Source organism: Falco biarmicus, chromosome 2 (genome assembly GCF_023638135.1).
Source record: "Falco biarmicus isolate bFalBia1 chromosome 2, bFalBia1.pri, whole genome shotgun sequence".
Taxonomy (NCBI): domain Eukaryota; kingdom Metazoa; phylum Chordata; class Aves; order Falconiformes; family Falconidae; genus Falco; species Falco biarmicus.
The window spans coordinates 14,952,398-14,971,631 of record NC_079289.1 but is presented as its reverse complement, the minus strand read 5'-3'; the positions used below and the strand labels follow the sequence as shown (position 1 = coordinate 14,971,631).

The window sequence follows — 19,234 nt, the reverse complement described above, 5'->3', positions numbered from 1 at the left end:
TTGGCACCTCTTAATGCCAATTAAACTTTTACATTGTTGTAAGAGATGGGGGCGGGAAACTTTCTGATTTTTTTCTCTTATTTGTGTAGGATTATATACAAATTTCCAAAGACAGATCGATTTGCTGTTCTGAATGACAGGATGCTTGTCCTCTGACAAGCTCTCCAAGAGGGCAGAGCAGCTGCTAACTCAAAAGCATTGTGCATAGGGATGCCCAGTGCAAGAAAAAAGACTGAGCTTTTGGCACTCTTACTCAACTTAGACAAGACAGCATTAAGAAAACTGCAGTGGACTCGAACGAGTACTATTAAAGCTTTTTTAATTATTATTTATTTATTTCTCTGTACATTTTAGTTGATTTTTCAAAGTTCAACTTGAAACTAACTGCCGTATACAACATAATTGCCTGGTATGAGTTAACAGTTCTGTAGATGGTCATTTGCTAGCAATTTTAATAACCCCATGAATGACTTTAAGTGTGAGTCAGCAAGATCACATGAGCCACAACTGCTAGGAGCAAGAGGAGAATTCAGTTCGCACAGGGAAAGGTGCCACATCTTAGAATTTCTGACCTATTCCTTGTGGGTCATTTAATAAAGATTTCATAGATGATCATAATCCTAGCACATTTCTAAATCAAGCATCTGATGCTACCTGAAACATCTGTCATAATATGATTCTCTTCAGAGGAAAAAAAAAAAAAATCCAAACCCAGCAGTAACTGAGTGAAATACACATGCCTTTCAATGGTTTTTGCTAAATAGCACACACTAATAAAAAGCAGATATTAAACTAAAATGCCAACATATCAGAATGTATTTATTTTTCTTGGCTTCCATTAATTCTGAAGAGCATGGTCTTACACTGCTAATATTAAATCTCACTGATCTATAACTAGCTGTAATACAAAACAGACAAGAACTTGTTAAAGAAACATGACACGATGCCATGGAGTTAAATAAAAATATTTATTATTTTCATCTGTATCAGCCACAATCCAGATAACAGAAACAGAAGAAAAGAGGATAAAACCAGGGAGATTCTTGGGGAAGAAATCAGGTGACACAAGCTGAATAGTACTAGAAAGGAGGAGCTGGGCAAACCTTATCCTTACAAAATTTATGCCTGCACAGGGTGTGCTGAGGAAAAAGACACTTGCTCATTAACATTATAGGTTTTTCACCTATCCCATCTGTGTAACATTCTGTTACCTGTAAGGTTTGAAACATGTAAAAATGATGCATCAGTTTTGCACAAAACTGTCACTGGGCATGGCAAATGACTGACCTTTACATTCATTCACTGCCAAATTTAAAGCATTTAATCTTTGTGCAAAATACTAATTACAAAGGGGGCTGAGAGTAACTGTGCACAGGATAGTATGTCTAAAAGAGTCAATGGCAAAATGTTGTCAAGTCTTGGCTATTTCAGACTGAGGAAGGTACAGTTGTTAGTAATATGGGGGAAGCAACACCCTTTCCTTAGAGAAAAGGTAAATTACATCAAACCTTCATCACTATACCTTTTTAGTATTAATGATTCATTGCCATTCATCATGTTATTTTTGCTTTAAAGATGCCACTTTCTGCATAACTTTTCAATTGCACAAAAATATTACAGCTTGGCTGAATCACAGGCAAATGGAGCTAATATCCATGTTCTACTATTAATGAGTATGGCCCTGTCAAATATCATGACCCTTGCGTTGCTGCAGATCACATGCTGCCACGTGCATTTCAAAACAGAGGAAGAGACAACACTGGCAAGTGTTGCTAGCTGTTTATTTTTCAAATGAGAAAAGCTAGTAAAGCTGAGGAGCACTGTTTCCCAACCCAAATTTCCTGGCAAATATCTGAAAATCTGAAAAAGCTTTTTATAGCATAAATCCTTTGATGTTCACAGTTAAAAAAAAAAAAAAAAAAAGTTGTAGCCGATTTAGAAGAATAAGACAGTCTGCTTATTCAAGAAAGTCAGGGGAATAGCTTACAACCCACACACAAAATGTCTGACTCTAAACTGGGCATGTTACATCTGAAAGTGACTACATAGATAAATCTGGGTAACTTGCAACTGCATGGAAAGAATACCTAAAATGCATGAAAAGACGCAGATTTTTATTTGTCAGAGAGCAACAATACTTCTATGGAAGAATTAAACGTTTTGAAGTAAGAAATCATAAAAATCAGAAACCAAAGATAGGAATTGAAAGAAAACAAAAAAAACTCAAATAAATCAATGGATTAAATAATAAATGGATTAAAATAAATATGAAGAACACCATCATAATTCTGTTTTTATTGACTGTTTCAAGGAGTTTAACTGAAACTACTTCTCATGAATTTTGTGTAATGGGCTTATTGGAATAGATGAGTTGTATAAACAGAGCACTTCGAACAACACAGGTTACAGGAAATGCAAATAAAACTGAAAGCTGTTACCACAGCTCAGGTTGGCAAAATAAAAATTAAAATTATGTTGCGCTTAGCTGCTGAAAGGAGGCCTTCAATTCTAGCATTGCCTCAAACAAAAATGTTCATGAAGCTAGCAACTCACTTCCAAACACTTATTACCGGTAAGAAGAAAAAAAAAAAGAAAAGAAGTCATTTAGACTTCATTTTTGAAAATAGTTGATACTTTTTTAAAAACAGAAAAAACTAACATCATGACAGAAGAAGCCTTATTCAGAAGGTAAATTTTTAATGCTAAGATGCATTAGGGTGATCACCAACACTGATTAAAACAGAAATGTATTTTAAAATCTTCAGAATGTAGTCCCTGTGTTAAGCCCCTATGTATATACTGGTTTCATACAAACCTTATTAAGTTGGAGTATCGTTGCAGACTGAAGTGGCCTGCACAATTGTAGATATTCTTAAAAAAAAGGAGGTGAAAGCAGAAGGAGGCACTGAGAGCAGGATTCATCTATACAAAGCTGTCTTTGATGATAAGCAAACATCTAGCTTGTTGGGGCATGTTAAAGATATGGATAAATTCTAGGTCACTGCTTTAGGGAGATCAAAAATTGAGCCTTACCCTATAAAAGCACACAGTATCATTTAAGCTCTGTCAGACTTGAATTTGATTCCTGTCAGTTTACCTTTTCTTTGATGTACGTAACAATCCATCAGGCAATGGGTGCTTTAGAAGCTAGAAATCCCTTCTTTGAAGCTCTAACTGAAATAAATCAGCTGTCAAGCTTCATGAACTCTGTTTTTTTCCTAAATGGTTTTAAATGCCTGTTTAATGTCCAAACAATAAAATGTCTTTTCTTTGCTACATTTAGGTTCCAAATAAAATGAAATTTGTCTTTGTCTTCAGCCACCTCATTTTAAACACAAAACCTTACGTGTTTAAAAAAGTTATTGACCAAGTCTAAGGCATATAACTGAGATACTGTAGATTCAGTTTAAATGCATAAAATATGAACAAGCTAACTTAAAAAGCAAATAAATAATATGTAGAATGTCAAAGAAAACATACACACCATTCATTTTTTGTCTCTTTCCAATCTTGATACACCTGAAAAATGTATGCAGTTGTATACCTGAGTAGAAGCAGCTCAGTGGTTTCACTCCCCTACTTGTATATATCAGTAAAATTAAACCTCCCCTCCCACACCCCTGCCAAAGGTGAGTGGAAGACAGTGACCCAATACCAGCCATCTTTGATGACAGTCTCCTAACTATCACAGTATTGTAGGGTGAGGATGAGGCAAACCTTGTCAGTGAAAGCAAGCAGCTCAGTCCTTTAGTTCAATGATTAGTAACTCAGTCAGAAAAAGAGAAATATTTAAGGGAGAAGAGACGTGAAAATATAGTGAGACACTTGGAAAAGCCTAAATCTGAGTTTTCTCTCTGCATTACACAGATTAAAAACAACAAAAAAACAACAACAAAAAACTAATAAGTCCTACATTCCTTCTTGTACTGCCAAATTATTTATTTTTAGCAGCCGCTACGCTTTAACAACCGTTTTCCTTCCTCTGAGATGTTTGGGAAAGACATGGGGGCCATGTGGTATGTAAGACTCATGACACTGAATGTAGCCATTCCAAAAATGGATTATAATCCAAGTTTATCACCACGGGAGCTACAGCACTCCAGTTGCTGCGCTACTGCCCAAAAGCATCACTGCAACCACAGCAATGCCTTGTAGTAAGAGTGGCTGAATTTCTGAATCCTGGTAATGTTTCCAGGATGAGTCTGCTGAGGGAAAACTATTTTGATGATATTAAAGAAGCTTACATTCAAGACAAGCTGAGCTGTTCAGTTCTGTGAATGTAGAAGTTTTGGATGTGTGCAGAGGGAGAACATTAAGCAGCTAGTAAATTTTAGCGGCAAAAGTTCAGACAACTATATACTTTGGAATGCACAAGTTGTAAAGAACATATTCTTGGGTTTAGATCCTTAAATACTTCCTGTGTCTTACTAGGCACTGAAGTGTTTTTTGGAGACATATATTATTTCATAGGAAATTCATGTACCTTTTCATATCTCAGCAAAAATGGCTAAAAATTAAATACAGAAGCAGAATTCGGAAGATTCACAGTTTACTCAGTTGACAAAGTACTGCTGGATACTTTCCTCTACAATGAATCAAGCTATGTCATGAAGACATAGGTTTTTCACTTATACTTTTAGTCTTGCATGATTTCTATTTACTGAAATGTTTCTATTTTTGTTACATGCTCCATTAAAAAAAACAACTGTGAATGCCCCACTATGTATGTGCCGTCATATTAAATATATAAGAAACAATATAAAATTTAACTGCAATCACAACACAGAATGTACTTACCAATATTAATTTCATCATCAGTTTCAGCATCTCCAATACACTCAAACTGGAAATCTTGTAAAGACTGTGAAAATTTTTGCACTGCCATGGATAAATCTAAAATTCAAGAAAGGAAAAAAAAATTAAAAACAAATCAGAATTACCCCATTACAACTTCATTGGAACAAGTTGGCTCCAGAAATGCATGAAACATTTTTTCTGTTTACGAAGTTTCCTTTCTAGTATCTTTTTTGGACAGTGACTTCCTTCAAAAAACCTCATCACCACTTCAAAATCAAAGCACCTGAGTTATCCCAGAAGCCTATGAAATAAACTGATGCCAGATTTCAAACATTAATAAAGATATTATGTCGACAACTGAAGAATTTATGTACTTCTTGAAAAATAAGAAATTAATATAATAAATGAATGTCTAGTGGTAAATTCCATATGTAATTAGACCACTGTTTAAAATACTGCAAGTTTAGTTTCCAGATTAAAGTAGAATTCATGACAGTTTCTTTCATAAACACTTTCAAAAGATTTACATTCTAAGTTTTCTAATACACTAAAACATTATACAGTGTTATGTAAAAGCTTTGTAAAAGAAATGGAATGGAAAAAATGGAACAAGCGCTTGCCAATCAACTACATCGTCCATGGATTATGAGCACCATTTTCACTGAACTACACAGAGTGGACCTTCAAACCAAAGAAATGTCAAAGCAATCCAAACTTCATAGCATAAAATTTCATTAGCATTGTACACACTCCAACAACTACAAAAACAAAAATGTAAATACAGAATATCAATGTAACCACGTAAATCTGTTCTTTTCTTTTTCAGGTATACTAATGACAAATGAAGAGATGAATGTGATAATGAATGAACTCGGTTGAGACTTAAAACCATTACCAGTCCAGATGAGCCCAGAAAACCAGCAATAAATCTCTATGTCCTAGAGGACATATGTAAAAGAAATGTAATGTAATTGCATTACATAATGTAAAAGAAAAAGGTATCTGTTTTGAAGCCAGGAAAATTAGCAATTAGATTTTCTAAATGTAATCAAAAGTCAATAGTAAGGATAAGTTATGAACATAAACAAAGTCACAAATTCTATCTCAAAAGCATCACGTTTCTGTCTGTCTCCATCCTTGGGAATGTTCAAAAGCCATCTGGACATGGAGCTGTGTAACTGGCCCTAGGTGGCCCTGCTTGAGCAGGGGGGTTGGACCCAATGACCTCCAGAGGTCCCTTCCTATCCCAGCCATTTTTTGATTCTGTGATGTCCTTAAGCCTCTGTTACTGTAAAGACATAAATGCTCATTTACTCAGTGCTGGACACAAAATCAGAAGGCTAACCTTTTTCCTGGCAGGAATACTGACTAGCATTTAAATACACAAATTGGCCTGATGTCCTAAATCAAGCCAGACACAAACAAAACAAAACAAAGTGTCAGTTAAATTTGAACAATTCCAACAGTAATAACCATTCCACTATCCCAAATGAAATAAGGTTTGAAAACCTTACAAACACTTCCAAGTAAGAATCCACACAGCAAGATGACTGATTTGGGGGGATTCTTTTTTAACTAAAGGTAACCACTATCAAGCAACAGAATCCCTGCCAAGATTTTGCCCTATCCTTGTATTTACTTAGTGCCTGTTGCTTTCATATTTCCACACCCAGCTATAGAGTACAGCAGTCAAACAAGCCAACTAGCAGTCTTTAGACAATGCAGACATGAACAACTTTTTTCTTGTATGAGTAAGGAATTCTATACCTGACAGAACTGATCTGATAAATAACTAGGGTATAAGGAATTGGGTAAACGATTCTGTGTCTTTTTGATAAAAAGCATGGAAAACAGGAAAGAATGCTCCCCAGAATTATTGCATCCTTATTGAACATATCCTACTATGCTGTACGTAAAGATTATATTATTAAATGTATTAACAAATCAGATGCTAAACACAAAGTATTTCCTACTGTTTGTATAGATAAAACAAAATAGATCTTTATAAGCTGAGGCACTCTGGTTATGCAAATACAACATCTTTGATATCTAAGTGACTGATTGTTCTACAGCTGTTAGAAAGACTTAAACATGGATTTGTTCACAGCAGGATGCTACGAGTTCAAAGGGAAGAAACAGTTTTATTGTTGCCTCTTACAAGTTACGACATTGAGTTCTAAACCCTTCTATAAAATTGCTGCATGCTAATTGATGCCAAAAGAAATAATATGGCCTTAAGGTGATTGAATGAAAAAGATTCTATATTGCAAGTACACTGAAATGTAAAAATTAATTATCACTAATAGGAATGCATATTTCCTCTGGACAATCTAATAGCTGCCCTTGATGACCAGCATCTCTGTGAATGTGAAAGGAAACAAAGGAGCATGGACTCTTCCCTATCACTCTTCTACACATGCAGGGTCTCAGCGGAACAAATGTCAAGGGAAAGGAAAACCAATGATAAAAATATCGAAGGTGGAGTCTCCATTTTATATCCTGGATTAGTCACACACAGATGCTGACCTCTCTTTCATTGTGTCAGCAAATCAGACAGCGTTAATGCTTATATGTTTTGAACCTGAAGGAGGCATGTTCAACCTAACTCTGAAATAGTGGGTATGAAGAATGTAGTAAGAATGAGAGTGCTCATCAGATAACTTGATAAAATCATCCAGAATGATTCCATTTGGAAATTTTTGCCTCTATATGAGACCTATTCTAATAACTTGAAAGTACCAGAAGATACCATATTAAAGGTTAAAGCTGTTTAGTGTAGCAAGGCATAAAATGAGTTTCCAAGGTCAGATGCTTCCTATGACACTAATTTGCAGGTTCTATACAAAGTTAATTTTAACTGAAAATATAAAAAAATATTATTCTACAGAAAATTCTAGCTTACTTGGACAGCTTTGTACAGGCTGTAATAGGAGCTACACTGTAAGAACTCCAAGCTCAACTTTGCAGTTGAACCACCAACACTGGACCAAGCAGTGCAATTTCACATTTATCAATTTCTTTCTTAAGAGCATCATCACCTTACTTGATTACAAAATTTAACTAGTCACAGAAAGGACCAGTTTTGCTGTAAGCAGGCCTCCTTTAAGACATAAAAAGATTCAAAACTGAATTAAATCAGATTTAACAGCAACTGCCTCTTCAATCAAGAAAATGCAAATGATACCACTAGCACCCTGTCTTGTCTGGACAAAAAGAAAAAAAAGAAAAGAAAAAAAAAGAGCAGAAGATGGAGCAGAGACCTTGTCTAGCTTTACAAGATATCATTTACCGCTTTATACCCCAGAGTCTTAATGCCACTGAGAGCCCCCAATACATCCTGCTCCTTCCACATGTAGGAAATTAAATCACCACACCAAACCAATCACCGCTTTATCATCTGCAAGCTATGGAGCATTGCAAGAATCACTCTTACTCAGCTTCTAAAATGTACATTTGATAGTCATGTCCCTCTTCTCATGGAGTCCACATGAAGCAGGATATTTCACTTCACCCAGGAAAAAAATTCTCTTTCAAGCTGAGTCAACTGATCTTCTAAGTTACTATAAAAACCTTAGCTTTTATTGACAGTACAACTCTATCACCCAGGGAAGGAAGGCTGCCCAAAAGTCTCAATGATACCGTAAGTGTTGTTGCCCCTGCTCTTCTGCACACATTCAAAGAGCAATCTCTCTGGGTGCCAGTGAAAGACTGAAAACAGACCCTGTTATCCCTCAGCTGACCGAGGGGTGAATTTCTAACTGACAATCATGTTAACATTTATTTTCTGACAATACTCAACCTGCACCTTACCTTCTGTTCCCAGTTTTCCCCAAAACCAAAGGGGGATTCAGTTAAGTTTTACAGTAAGGCATATAGTCAAGAGCAGCCATCTACAGGCTACTTACAGTGTAGATGTAATTAGAAGACAGAGTGGCCTGTTTTAGTAAAGGTTGAAGCAAGTCAAGTGGCCAGCAATATAGTTTATTTGAAGCTCTGACAGAGGAAGTACTAAAAGAAGCATACTACATTGTGACCAGAAACAATGAAAGGATAATTGCTGCTTAACCATAAGACAGTAATAGAAGACCAGTATTAAATTTGGATACATATAACACCAACCATCAGTATCATAATGTTAATGAAAGGATAATAAAAGCCATCATCCATTCAGGAAAGACATAGAGGAATCAGGAAACATGTTACTCTATTGTACTTCTTCCTGAAGTTTTATAATTTTTATCTATCCGCTTAACATATATTTACCCAACAAAAATATGGAGAAAAACTCTGCATTATCCCAGAAGTCAGGTTTATTTAATATTCACTTTGTTTCAAACTGCCAAAAGGGATTTAATTTGAACTGTAGTATATTACAATACTTAGGCTTCAGATAGGGCCTTACATGCTGGATACAGGATGGCAGGACTGAGGGCACCCTCAGCAAGTTTGCCGATGACACCAACTGTGTGGTGTAGTCAGCGTGCTGGAAGGAAGGAATGCCACCCAGAGGGACCTCGACAGGCTTGAGACGTGGGCCTGTGTGAACCTCATGAAGCTCCACAAGGCCAAGTGCAAGGTCCTGCACATGGGTCAGAGCAATCCCAGGCACCAATACAGGCTGGGTGGAGAACGGATTGAGAGCAGCCCTGAGGAGAAAGGCATGGTGGTGTTGGTGGACAAAAAGCTCAACGTGACTGGGCAATATGCACTTGCAGCCCAGGAAGCCAACTGTATCCTAAGCTGCATCAAAAGAAGCACGACCAACAGGTTGAGAAAGGTGATTGTCCCCCCTACTCTGCTCTCATGAGACCCCACCTGGAGTGCTGCATTCAGCTCTGGGATCCCCAACAAAAGAAGGACATGGACCTGTTGGAGTGAGTCCAGAGGAGGGCCACAAAGATGATCAGAGGCTGGAGCACCTCTCCTATGAAGCCAGGCTGAGAGAGTTGGGGTTGTTCAGCCTGGAGAAGAAAAGGCTCTGGGGAGACCTTACAGCAGCCTGCCAGTGCCTGACGGGGGCTTTTAAGACAGATGGGGATCGATTTTTTTGGTTGGGCCTGTAGCAACAGGACAAGGGGATAATGGCTTTAAACTGAAAGAGGGTAGATTTTCATTAGATATGAGGAAGGAATTCTTTACTGTGAGGGCGGTGAGGCACTGGCACAGGCTGCCCAGAGCAGCTGTGGCTGCCCCATCCCTGGCAGTGCTCAAGGCCAGGCTGGATGGGGCTGTGAGCAACCTGGTCTAGTGGGAGGTGTCCCTGCCCGTGGCAGGGGGGTGGAACTAGGTGATCTTTAAGGTCCCTCCCAACTCAAACCATTCTATAATTCTTTTCATATCCGTAATGAAACTATGATGTAGTCTCAACTACAATTGTTCTTCAACTTTCTTGTCCCAGATTTGCTAAACAGATTATAAGATAAATTCTTATATAGAGCCTTGAGGAGGAGGAGAGAACAATACATTGCAATAAAGTGATGAAATTATGGATGATATTATCAGAAGGAAAGAAGAGTGAGTATATTAGTTTTGGCACAAACCTCCACAACAAGGATACAGTTCTACAGATAAGGAAACTTAACTAGATTTCTACAAGTTGGTAAGCACAAAGAATTTTTTTGGTTGGGGTGGGAAAGTTATTTGGTTTTGCCAGTCTGATGGCTGGAAGAAAAGAAGCAAGCCCAAGCTTTTGACAGAAGTCAAACAAGGTCCAACAGCTTCACGCACTTGCAAAGGACCAATATCCCTACAGTCTGCAAGAAAACGTTCTCAGCAAATACATCAAAGCCAAAGTCTTTCCAGTTGCTTACTTACTAAGGTGACTTCATTAGCAAATAAGAGTTCCTATAACCAACACTGTTCTTGACTGATGTCAATCATCCTGGAAAAGCCTGGTATCATTCACTGAGTTAATAAAGAAAAACAGCAGTTGAAACCTAGTGAGAAGATTAAACATGCCTAAATGAACTCCTGAGTGCCAGCTGGAATGCAGTAAATGGGACTTCAAACAACAGGCACTCTGACTAAAATAGTAACAGTAACGTATCTGGTGATCTGACACAAAGCTAGTTATTACCGTATGGCTTCAAAGACAGGAGAAGCAAGGGGGCAATGGCTGAGCTGGCAGGATATTAGAGGCAATTCTTCAGTCAGTTGAATTTCAGGACAGTTGAAGACTGGAAAGGAGACCACGTACCGTCAACTTCAGTATTTCAAACCTTTAGACAGTTTGACTATATGCATTGTGGTGCCATGCTTGATGAGCTATCTCATTTGGTCATGCACTGACATACAGGTTTATTAAAATCCAAGCTACTCACAAAACCCAAGCATTAAAGAGCCATATGTGAATGAAACACAGCAGAAACTGAACAATATTGCCAGAGTACTTGATAAGATGGCTAAAATGCGGAGAACCTAGTTAATCTAGTTAATTGACATTTATTCCTCAGTACCTGAAAATGAGTCACTGTTGTGTTTTTTGGTTTTGTTTTAATTGCTTTACAAATAAATTTATTTTCTTGATTTATTTCATAAGCAACTCTCATCCTATAAATAATTTTTCTGGCTAAGTTATCTAAACAGTTGAAAAAGTAGATGTTTAACCGAGATATTATTTTGAAGGAAGCAAGGAAACATTAAAAATTCATACACGTGAATAAAGGGCTTTCAGAATTACAAATATAGATCTGTAAAACACTAGTTAACAGAAAAATACTTGTGACAGACACGTCTCCTTAAATACTTCATGACATGCTTCTTTACCGTGAAGATAAACCAGGAGCTGCCTTGGTTTTGTTATTTTATATGAGAACGAGCTTCACAGAGGCAAGCTTTATCAACAGCCAGGAATAAGCTGGAGGAACAAGAACACCCCACTGAGAAGCACTGAACTTCAACAGCTTCTGTGTTTGCTACAGTCAATTTGATTGTAACTAGAACATGTCACAGTGGGACATCTTTTTCCACATCATAGACTGTAAACACAGCAGCTGGCAGTACAATTATATTTAGGCAGAATGAACGATTAAGCAGTTAAAAGCAGTGAGCATACAAGATTGCATATATCACTACTATATTTCAAATTTCTTCCCACCTTAAAGGCTTTCTCATTGAAAATCCCAGCTTCATAGTTGTTGGTCTTAATTAAGTAAACAGCACCAAAACGCATTTTCTTCACAATTTTTGCCTTTTTCCACTCTGTCACTCACTACTGCTTTAAAGTGAAAAATACGTGTAAATCATTGGCTGTAGGTAACTATCATATACAGAAAATCTTCCACTTTCACAATGTGTATGATGGCAGGTCAGCACAAACAAGTGGACCTGTAAAGGACTTACAGATTAGCCCACAGCAGCAATGCTTAGCATGGGGGTGCTGGCACATACCTCAGTACTGCAATTAATCCCCTCAACTGGACATGAAAACAACTCTGAATTTTGCTGCCAGAACAGGTAACCCCAGCTTAATAAAACACCACCATGACACATGCCCTCATCACCTATAGTTAGAAAGCAATGTAAAAATGTATGTTAACATGCATTTTAAACACACACAAAAATCTGCATAGTCAGCTGATATAGCTTCTGCCATCTTCAGTTTCAAGTGGCTTTCAATACTAGTCTTCCCTACCACACATCGTTCATAGCCTATACCACCATTGCATGGAATACTGTCCATGGCACTTGTATTTTTAGAAGTCTATTTGATGAAATTATTTACATACACACACACACACTTGTTATTCTTTATTTCTCAGCTGCATTATTTTCTGGATCAAATTAACTTCTGATTGTCATATTTAAAAAAGAAGACAAAAAGAGGAAGAAAAAAAGATCTTTTTAGGAGTGATCACATTTTTTCCAAATTTCTGCAGAATAACTTAATTTTGCAAAACACAGGGCAAGCTGGCACAAAGGCTATCTGCAGGGGCAGATGGAGCTAATGCTGGCCACTTGCCATAATGGCTTCCAAAGAAGCCACAAGAAAAGACCATAAAGAAATACAGAATCCAGTGTCCAGTGCCAAAGATTTTGCAACACAAGGGCCGTTGCTCTGTATTGACACAGTCTTTCATTGTTGCTATCAATGAACTCTTTATCCTTTTTATTTGCTAGCTTCATTGGTGTGTATTCTTTGCCAACTTGCTATTCATGGAACAATAATAAGCAACTAAAATAAACAACCCCCTACCCCAACAATCCCACATTACTTTTCCACCTTAGGCTCAATGTTTTGCTCTTACTTTCAGAAAGCTCATTTCTTTCTCATGATCTCCAAGGAAAGGACATCAGCAGAGTATGTCAACATATAGCCCATGGTTACTGCATTCCTCTGGGGTTAAATAAGGCACTACAGCAGTCTGAAATTTTTCAGTGTCATTTTCTTACTCAGGAATATTTCCATGAGAAAAGTGCACAATTTATTTTCTCATTCTAGTAAGCACTGAGAAATCCCCTTGATTAAATACAACAAAATCCCCACTTTCTTAACACTATGATGCAAGAGCTATTGAAAACTCTGTATCTTCTACAAACTTCATAGCTATTAATACCAACATTTTTATACATGAGAAACTTATGCAGTATTTTGTAGATTCTCAGTTTTTCTCTATGGACAAGCACTAAAACCAATACATTCTTGAAGAAGACACCCCAAGCACAGAGCAGTGATATTTAATGAGAGGGGAATTTTTTAGGCCAAATTTGCATGCTTGCTTGAAAAAATCATACCAAAACTTCCCAGAAACATAACTGTTGAACCAAATAATGTTATGCAGTCAAAAGACAATTCTGGTAATATCCCATCCCTCTTTTCACTATTTCTGTCCTTACCCCAAACTCACTTCATCTATCAATGTGTAAATCTAACTTTATTCACATAATTAGAAGAACAGAAAGCAGTTAATTTTAGTTTAATATGCAAAAACTGTAAAGTCTATAAAATGACCAAGTCATTTTGATTTTGCCTAGTTACAAACACATGAAAGAACAAAAATACAACTAAAAATGTATGCCCTATAACCGTCAATGTGGAGGACACCGCACAGTATGTACTGCACATCTGCTTCTCTAAAATTAGGGTACATATATAACTTCATAGCTCTTTGCCATATTAAGTGGTGTCATTTTATTTTGTTTTGATACTCCCACATTCTTGCATTTTCTCATTAGACCATTGCTAAAAAATCCTTTCTTTCTCAATATTTTAGCTTCTAAGACTGTTCAACAATACTGCTGCATTTGATAAGAAAACAGACTATGCATGGAATTACTAGGGTTTAAACCTTCCAATTGTCAAATCATATTCACAGAATTAACGCAACAATAAAACCTTATAAGTGACTGATCACAAGGTTAAAAGCAGAACAGAAAATTTTCCTTTGTAACCAATTGCAGGTTTTTGAATATTTTCCACAAATATGGCAAAAAGTTTCAGAAAGCATTTGGTTTCATTTTAGTTTTGAAATTATAAAGATTGGCTGTAGGGTATAACTTAGTACTATTTTTAACACATTACATTTTTCTAAGTTACATTCAACCACAACATCTCTATAGAATGCCAGTTTTGCAGATATGCTTCTTTTCATTCAGTAAAGCTTTTTGGCAAACATCCACAGTTAGGATTCCAGTATTTCCAATACTGGAATATTCCAATATTTTTTCCCTGTTAGAGAAGAATAAATCTTTAAGAACAAGCACATTTCCGTTTTTTTCCATTCTCGAATAATTGAAAATCAGTACTCACTCATCTGTACTCTTCCAGTATTTTCCCTGTGTCCCTTTATAAAACTATTCCATAGTTCTGTATCAGGAAGATACAACTCTTTAATCTAACTTTTTAACCACTCCATAAAGCACATGATATATACCTGAGAAGAAGCTAAGATTATATCTGATATAACACACAGTAAATAATCACTCCCTCCTACTTATTTATAGATTTGACATTCAGGTTGCTTACTTCAGTTGATGGCTGTATACCATTCTTTTCCTATACCTTTCAGTACATTTTGCTACACTTTCCAAAGAGATGCAGTTTGCTGGTCTCCAAGTTACTGTACACACCAGAAGAGTCTGGGTCATGGTGGCAAGATGTTACACCTGAGCCACATGATGATCCTTTTGTTCTGTAGTCTTCATCATACACTGATTCTCACACAACAAAAGGGTATTAACATTAATACTGGTGAGAGCCTTGTGCAACATCTCAAGTTGGCGTAACTTAAGGCTGCTCTAAAATCTCAGATGGAAGTGTATAACCTCTTTCAGATGTCTGTACTACTAATGTAGACAGCACACCAAGGTGTCCAATTCAAGGACACACAGCCATGTGGAACTGTTTGGTGAACATCAAACACTGCATAGATGATGACATTCCTCCCTTTTTCAAATACAATTAATTTCAGGTTTGTTTCAACAATCATTTGAATGACAAACACTTATTGAAGCAGCCTTAGTGTACGATTATATAGAAATCCTAAAGAACTGGAAAAAGAATGTTAACAGTTTTGTTGTTCTTGTCAGTTTTTTGTATCTTCTTCTATATCATTTTACTTTAACTTCTGCATAGTGTTCTACCACTCTGTTAACCACCCTAGGTTCCTTAACTTTCTTCCCTGCAAATTTGCTTTGACCCTCAACATACTTTCTCTTGCTCCTTCTGGGGATTTTAAATGCTTTTTCATGATCTTCCACATTCTTCCCCCTCCCCATGGATGTTTATTTCCCAGAACAGTGTCAGCGTTTTCCAGAGAGCTGGGTCCAGCCCAGTCTTCTCCCTCCCAGTTTCTTTCATTGAAGCATGCTTTATCAGGCTTGCTGCATCATTCCTTGCTCCTCCTTGCATATCCCAGAGATGGCGAGCAGTGAGCAGGCAGAGAAGCACCACAAAAAAAGGACAGAGAAACTAAGAGCAGATGTTGCCAGAGGTTGAAAAAGCAGAGTGACTTCCTGTCTGGCAGCCAAGGAGTTGTCAGAAAAAACACGGGAATTCCCAGATTTCTAGTGTAATGTAAGGTATTGGTGCATCAGTGGGTCTTTTAGTAGCAGTTTAAAATACAGTTTTCTCTATTTCTTCTTAACCTTACAATACATTCAGGGAAATTTTAAAGGTGCATATTCCTATTTACAGACAGTGAAACAAAAAGCAATATATGATAATATTATTTCACAATATAACTAATGCCTAAGTTGCAACGCATTTGTAAGGAGCCACAGTTCTGACTATTTGGGCAAGATCAGTTCTGCCAGTTCTGCGCTGCCTACGTGTACGTGTATAATGAGATGCAATTTCCCACTAGCACCCCTATCCAAATACATATCCAGGGGAAAAAAATTAAAAAATAGAGTTGGTTCTGGCATGAACAGGGAGCTACTAAGAAACTGCTTCCAGGAAAACCAAGAAGAAATCACTACAGCAACTATCATGCAGATCTTTAGCTGTAAAGATTCCTGCAATATATCTTCAAATGCTTTTATGTGCCACGATTTTTACATTAAGTAGATTCCCCTGTTCCGCAAAGAGGGCTGCACAAAAGAGGACTGGTCATATTGGCCTGTGTTGGATGGCGGGGGAGGGATGAAAGGAATGAAAGCAGTTATCAAGGCATTTGTAAGTAGTGAGCTCTTGGAACAACATTAGAGTTGAGGGTCATGGGAAACAGAAGCTTTGCTCACCCTTCTTCCTGGCAGTTTTCTGCACTTGGGCAACAAAGTAAAATGTTTTGTAAGAACAGAAGGAGGAGGAGAGAGGAAAAGAATTAAAATGTGTATATTTAGCTCATTAAAAAAAAAAAATACTACCACTTTGCTTTAAAGGAAATGAAACACTTTCTATATGAAATTCTTTCAGGCTTTTAGAGCTTAGGAATACAACACTTGATTAGATTCCTTTGATCAGACAACTAATATCACACTACATGAACTTCACTATTGCACATTAACAGGGTTGTGTGGGTTGGGTTTTTTTCCTAATACAGACACACACAAGCAGATGTATGTAACATTTGTTTAGACAATTAGATATACACTTCCAGACATGGAGGAAAGAACTGAGATCTCAAACCAAGCAGGAATTTTTCCAGTGAAGTTAAATGGCACTAAGTGTCTTTACCAAATTTGGCTTAAAGGAGTTTCTTGCACTCAGTCCACCACAGAGATGGTTCACTATATAGCTACTTCTCACTGCTTAGGGAGAATGGATACCATACACATCAGTTTCATATAGCAAACTAGCTTAATATGCTAGTTAAACCCTCTCCTACCTTTAAAATATGAAAGGAATTCAGAAAATGCAAAGATAAGAGCCATGAAAGCACTTAGAAGTCTTAAAGATACATTTCTGAGGGTTTAAATTAAATCACTTGCAGTATTCTAAACTCAAAAATCTGTTACCAAATTACCTACATTTTAATAATGAGTGGGAAAAACAGCCACAAAATACTCTTCATTAAATAACGAAATGCACAACTACCAATCTGTTTCACCAGGTGAGCTCCTGTTTGTACAGCTTGGGAATCAAGTGTTCAAGTGTTCCCAAGGAGTTCGGAGATAACTCCAATTTGCATGTGATCATTTCCTTAATGGTCATGAAAGTTTTTGTATCTTACATACTTTCCAGTTTTACTACATTCAGCGAGACAGGGAAAGAAATAAACCCTGTAAAAAGCAGTAATCATATGAAGTTTCTATGTATAAAACTATTTCAAAGAACTGGCTGTTTGTACTTTACATGAAAGAGAGAAATATCCCTCAAGTTCATTTCTCTGGACTCTTTTACTTAATTAACTTCTCAGACAAAAATAAGGAACTTTAATGATGTTTTGCTGAAGTCTGCCTAGCTTTTCTTAAGTCAAGTAACTTGTAAGAAGGACCAACTAGGCTTCTACATATTTTATCTACTGGTGGTTTTTTCAACTTTTAATTCTCTGGAATTTTGTTCTACTTTCCTGTCACAAAAAGATTTACGAACATACGACAACATTCTCTTGTTATCTTCCTGGCAGAGTGATATCCTTTAATTAATAATCTTACCATCCATTAGTACTAGTAGTGTTTATATTACAGCATGTGTAATGAGTTCTGAACTAACTATTATCACTCATGAACAAGACCTTGTCATTAAAACAGATAAATAATAACTAGCTTGTTTTATTACTCAACTCAGGCCTGGTCAAGAAACAAATAAAATACTAGTAATTATTTGAAACTGGGGAAAAGGAACAGAAATATCATTAATGCCACTCTACGAGTCCATGAGAGACCTACATTTAAACATTATGTACTGATTTTGTCTTACTACTTGACATCATCCCAAAACACTTGAGAAAGATACGGGAAAATGAGGTACGCATAGTAAGAAAGGTAAGAAAGTTAAACTAAACTGGTGAGAACATCTTGTTTAAAGGAACACGCTCACAGTCGTCAGCCTGAAAAAAAGACAACTGGGGAGCCATAAGAGTTCTACAATATTACAAGCAGTACAGAAACTATGGCTATCTTTTCCGAAGTGAAAACAAAAAGCCATCTAACACAGCAAGAAGCAAGCTCAACACAAATACAGGCAATGCTTTTTCTTAAAACATGTAATTAAATCATGAAGCTCCCTGCCACCGGATGCTGTGGATATTAAAAATTTATGTGGGTTCAAGAAAGGACTAGACAAGTTCACAGAAGAAAAATCCACTGAGAGCTATTAAAGACATAACCCCTTGCTCAGGAAATCTTCAAGCCCCAAACCGCCAGAGGCAGCGGAAGCATCACTACATTCTGCCTGTTCTTATTCCTACCCTGGGCAGTCAGTGCTGCATGTGAGAGAAAAACAACTCACAGCAGAGCAGTCGCTTGTATCTAGAAACAGGATGTAACGCCAGATAAGCCTCAGGTCTGACCCAGCACAGTTGTTCTTATGCTCTTTGTAGGAAGATTTGGACACATATGTTTTGCAATAACTTGAATGTCTCAAGACACCGTTAGCTGATCACCACCATCTGCTAGCAGGAGGTTATCACTCTTATGGATGAGCCAATACGTCATCAAGGGTAAGCACTCTTCAGCCACCTACCTAGGGTCACCTATTTTGGGAACAGACAACAACAAAGGAGGAGGAACTGACTGAACACTGCAAAATTAAAGATCATGAAGATGTTCTGTCTTGTTGGCTGAACCATGGCAGACATCCTCCAGGGGATGAGTGATGATGGGTAGATGGAAGCTATATCATTAACTGCTCCAGAGCCAGAGGAAGTAGACCACTATGCCTTTAGTCACGCTACAAGGTTGTAATCCTTCTAGCAAGGCCTTGTTTAGTGATTTCTGCTATGAGGTACACAAAGTATAACTTTTAACAGCAAAAATAACTGCATTAATCAATAAATAGCTGACAAAAGTTGATTTAGGCTACCATTTGGGCTTCAATAAGGACTGATTATACAGC

The 19,234-nt window shown here is 37.1% G+C and overlaps 1 protein-coding gene across 1 annotated transcript in view; it reads right to left on the bottom strand.

Annotated features, from left to right (window-relative positions):
* The window catches only part of ARHGAP42 (Rho GTPase activating protein 42), a 162,173-nt gene that overhangs the window by 123,457 nt on the left and 19,482 nt on the right, over nucleotides 1–19,234 (bottom strand). Inside the window, exon 2 of the mRNA XM_056328674.1 lies at nucleotides 4,798–4,893. Within this exon, the coding sequence (XP_056184649.1) occupies nucleotides 4,798–4,893 (96 nt within the window). The remainder of the gene's footprint in view (nucleotides 1–4,797; nucleotides 4,894–19,234) is intronic.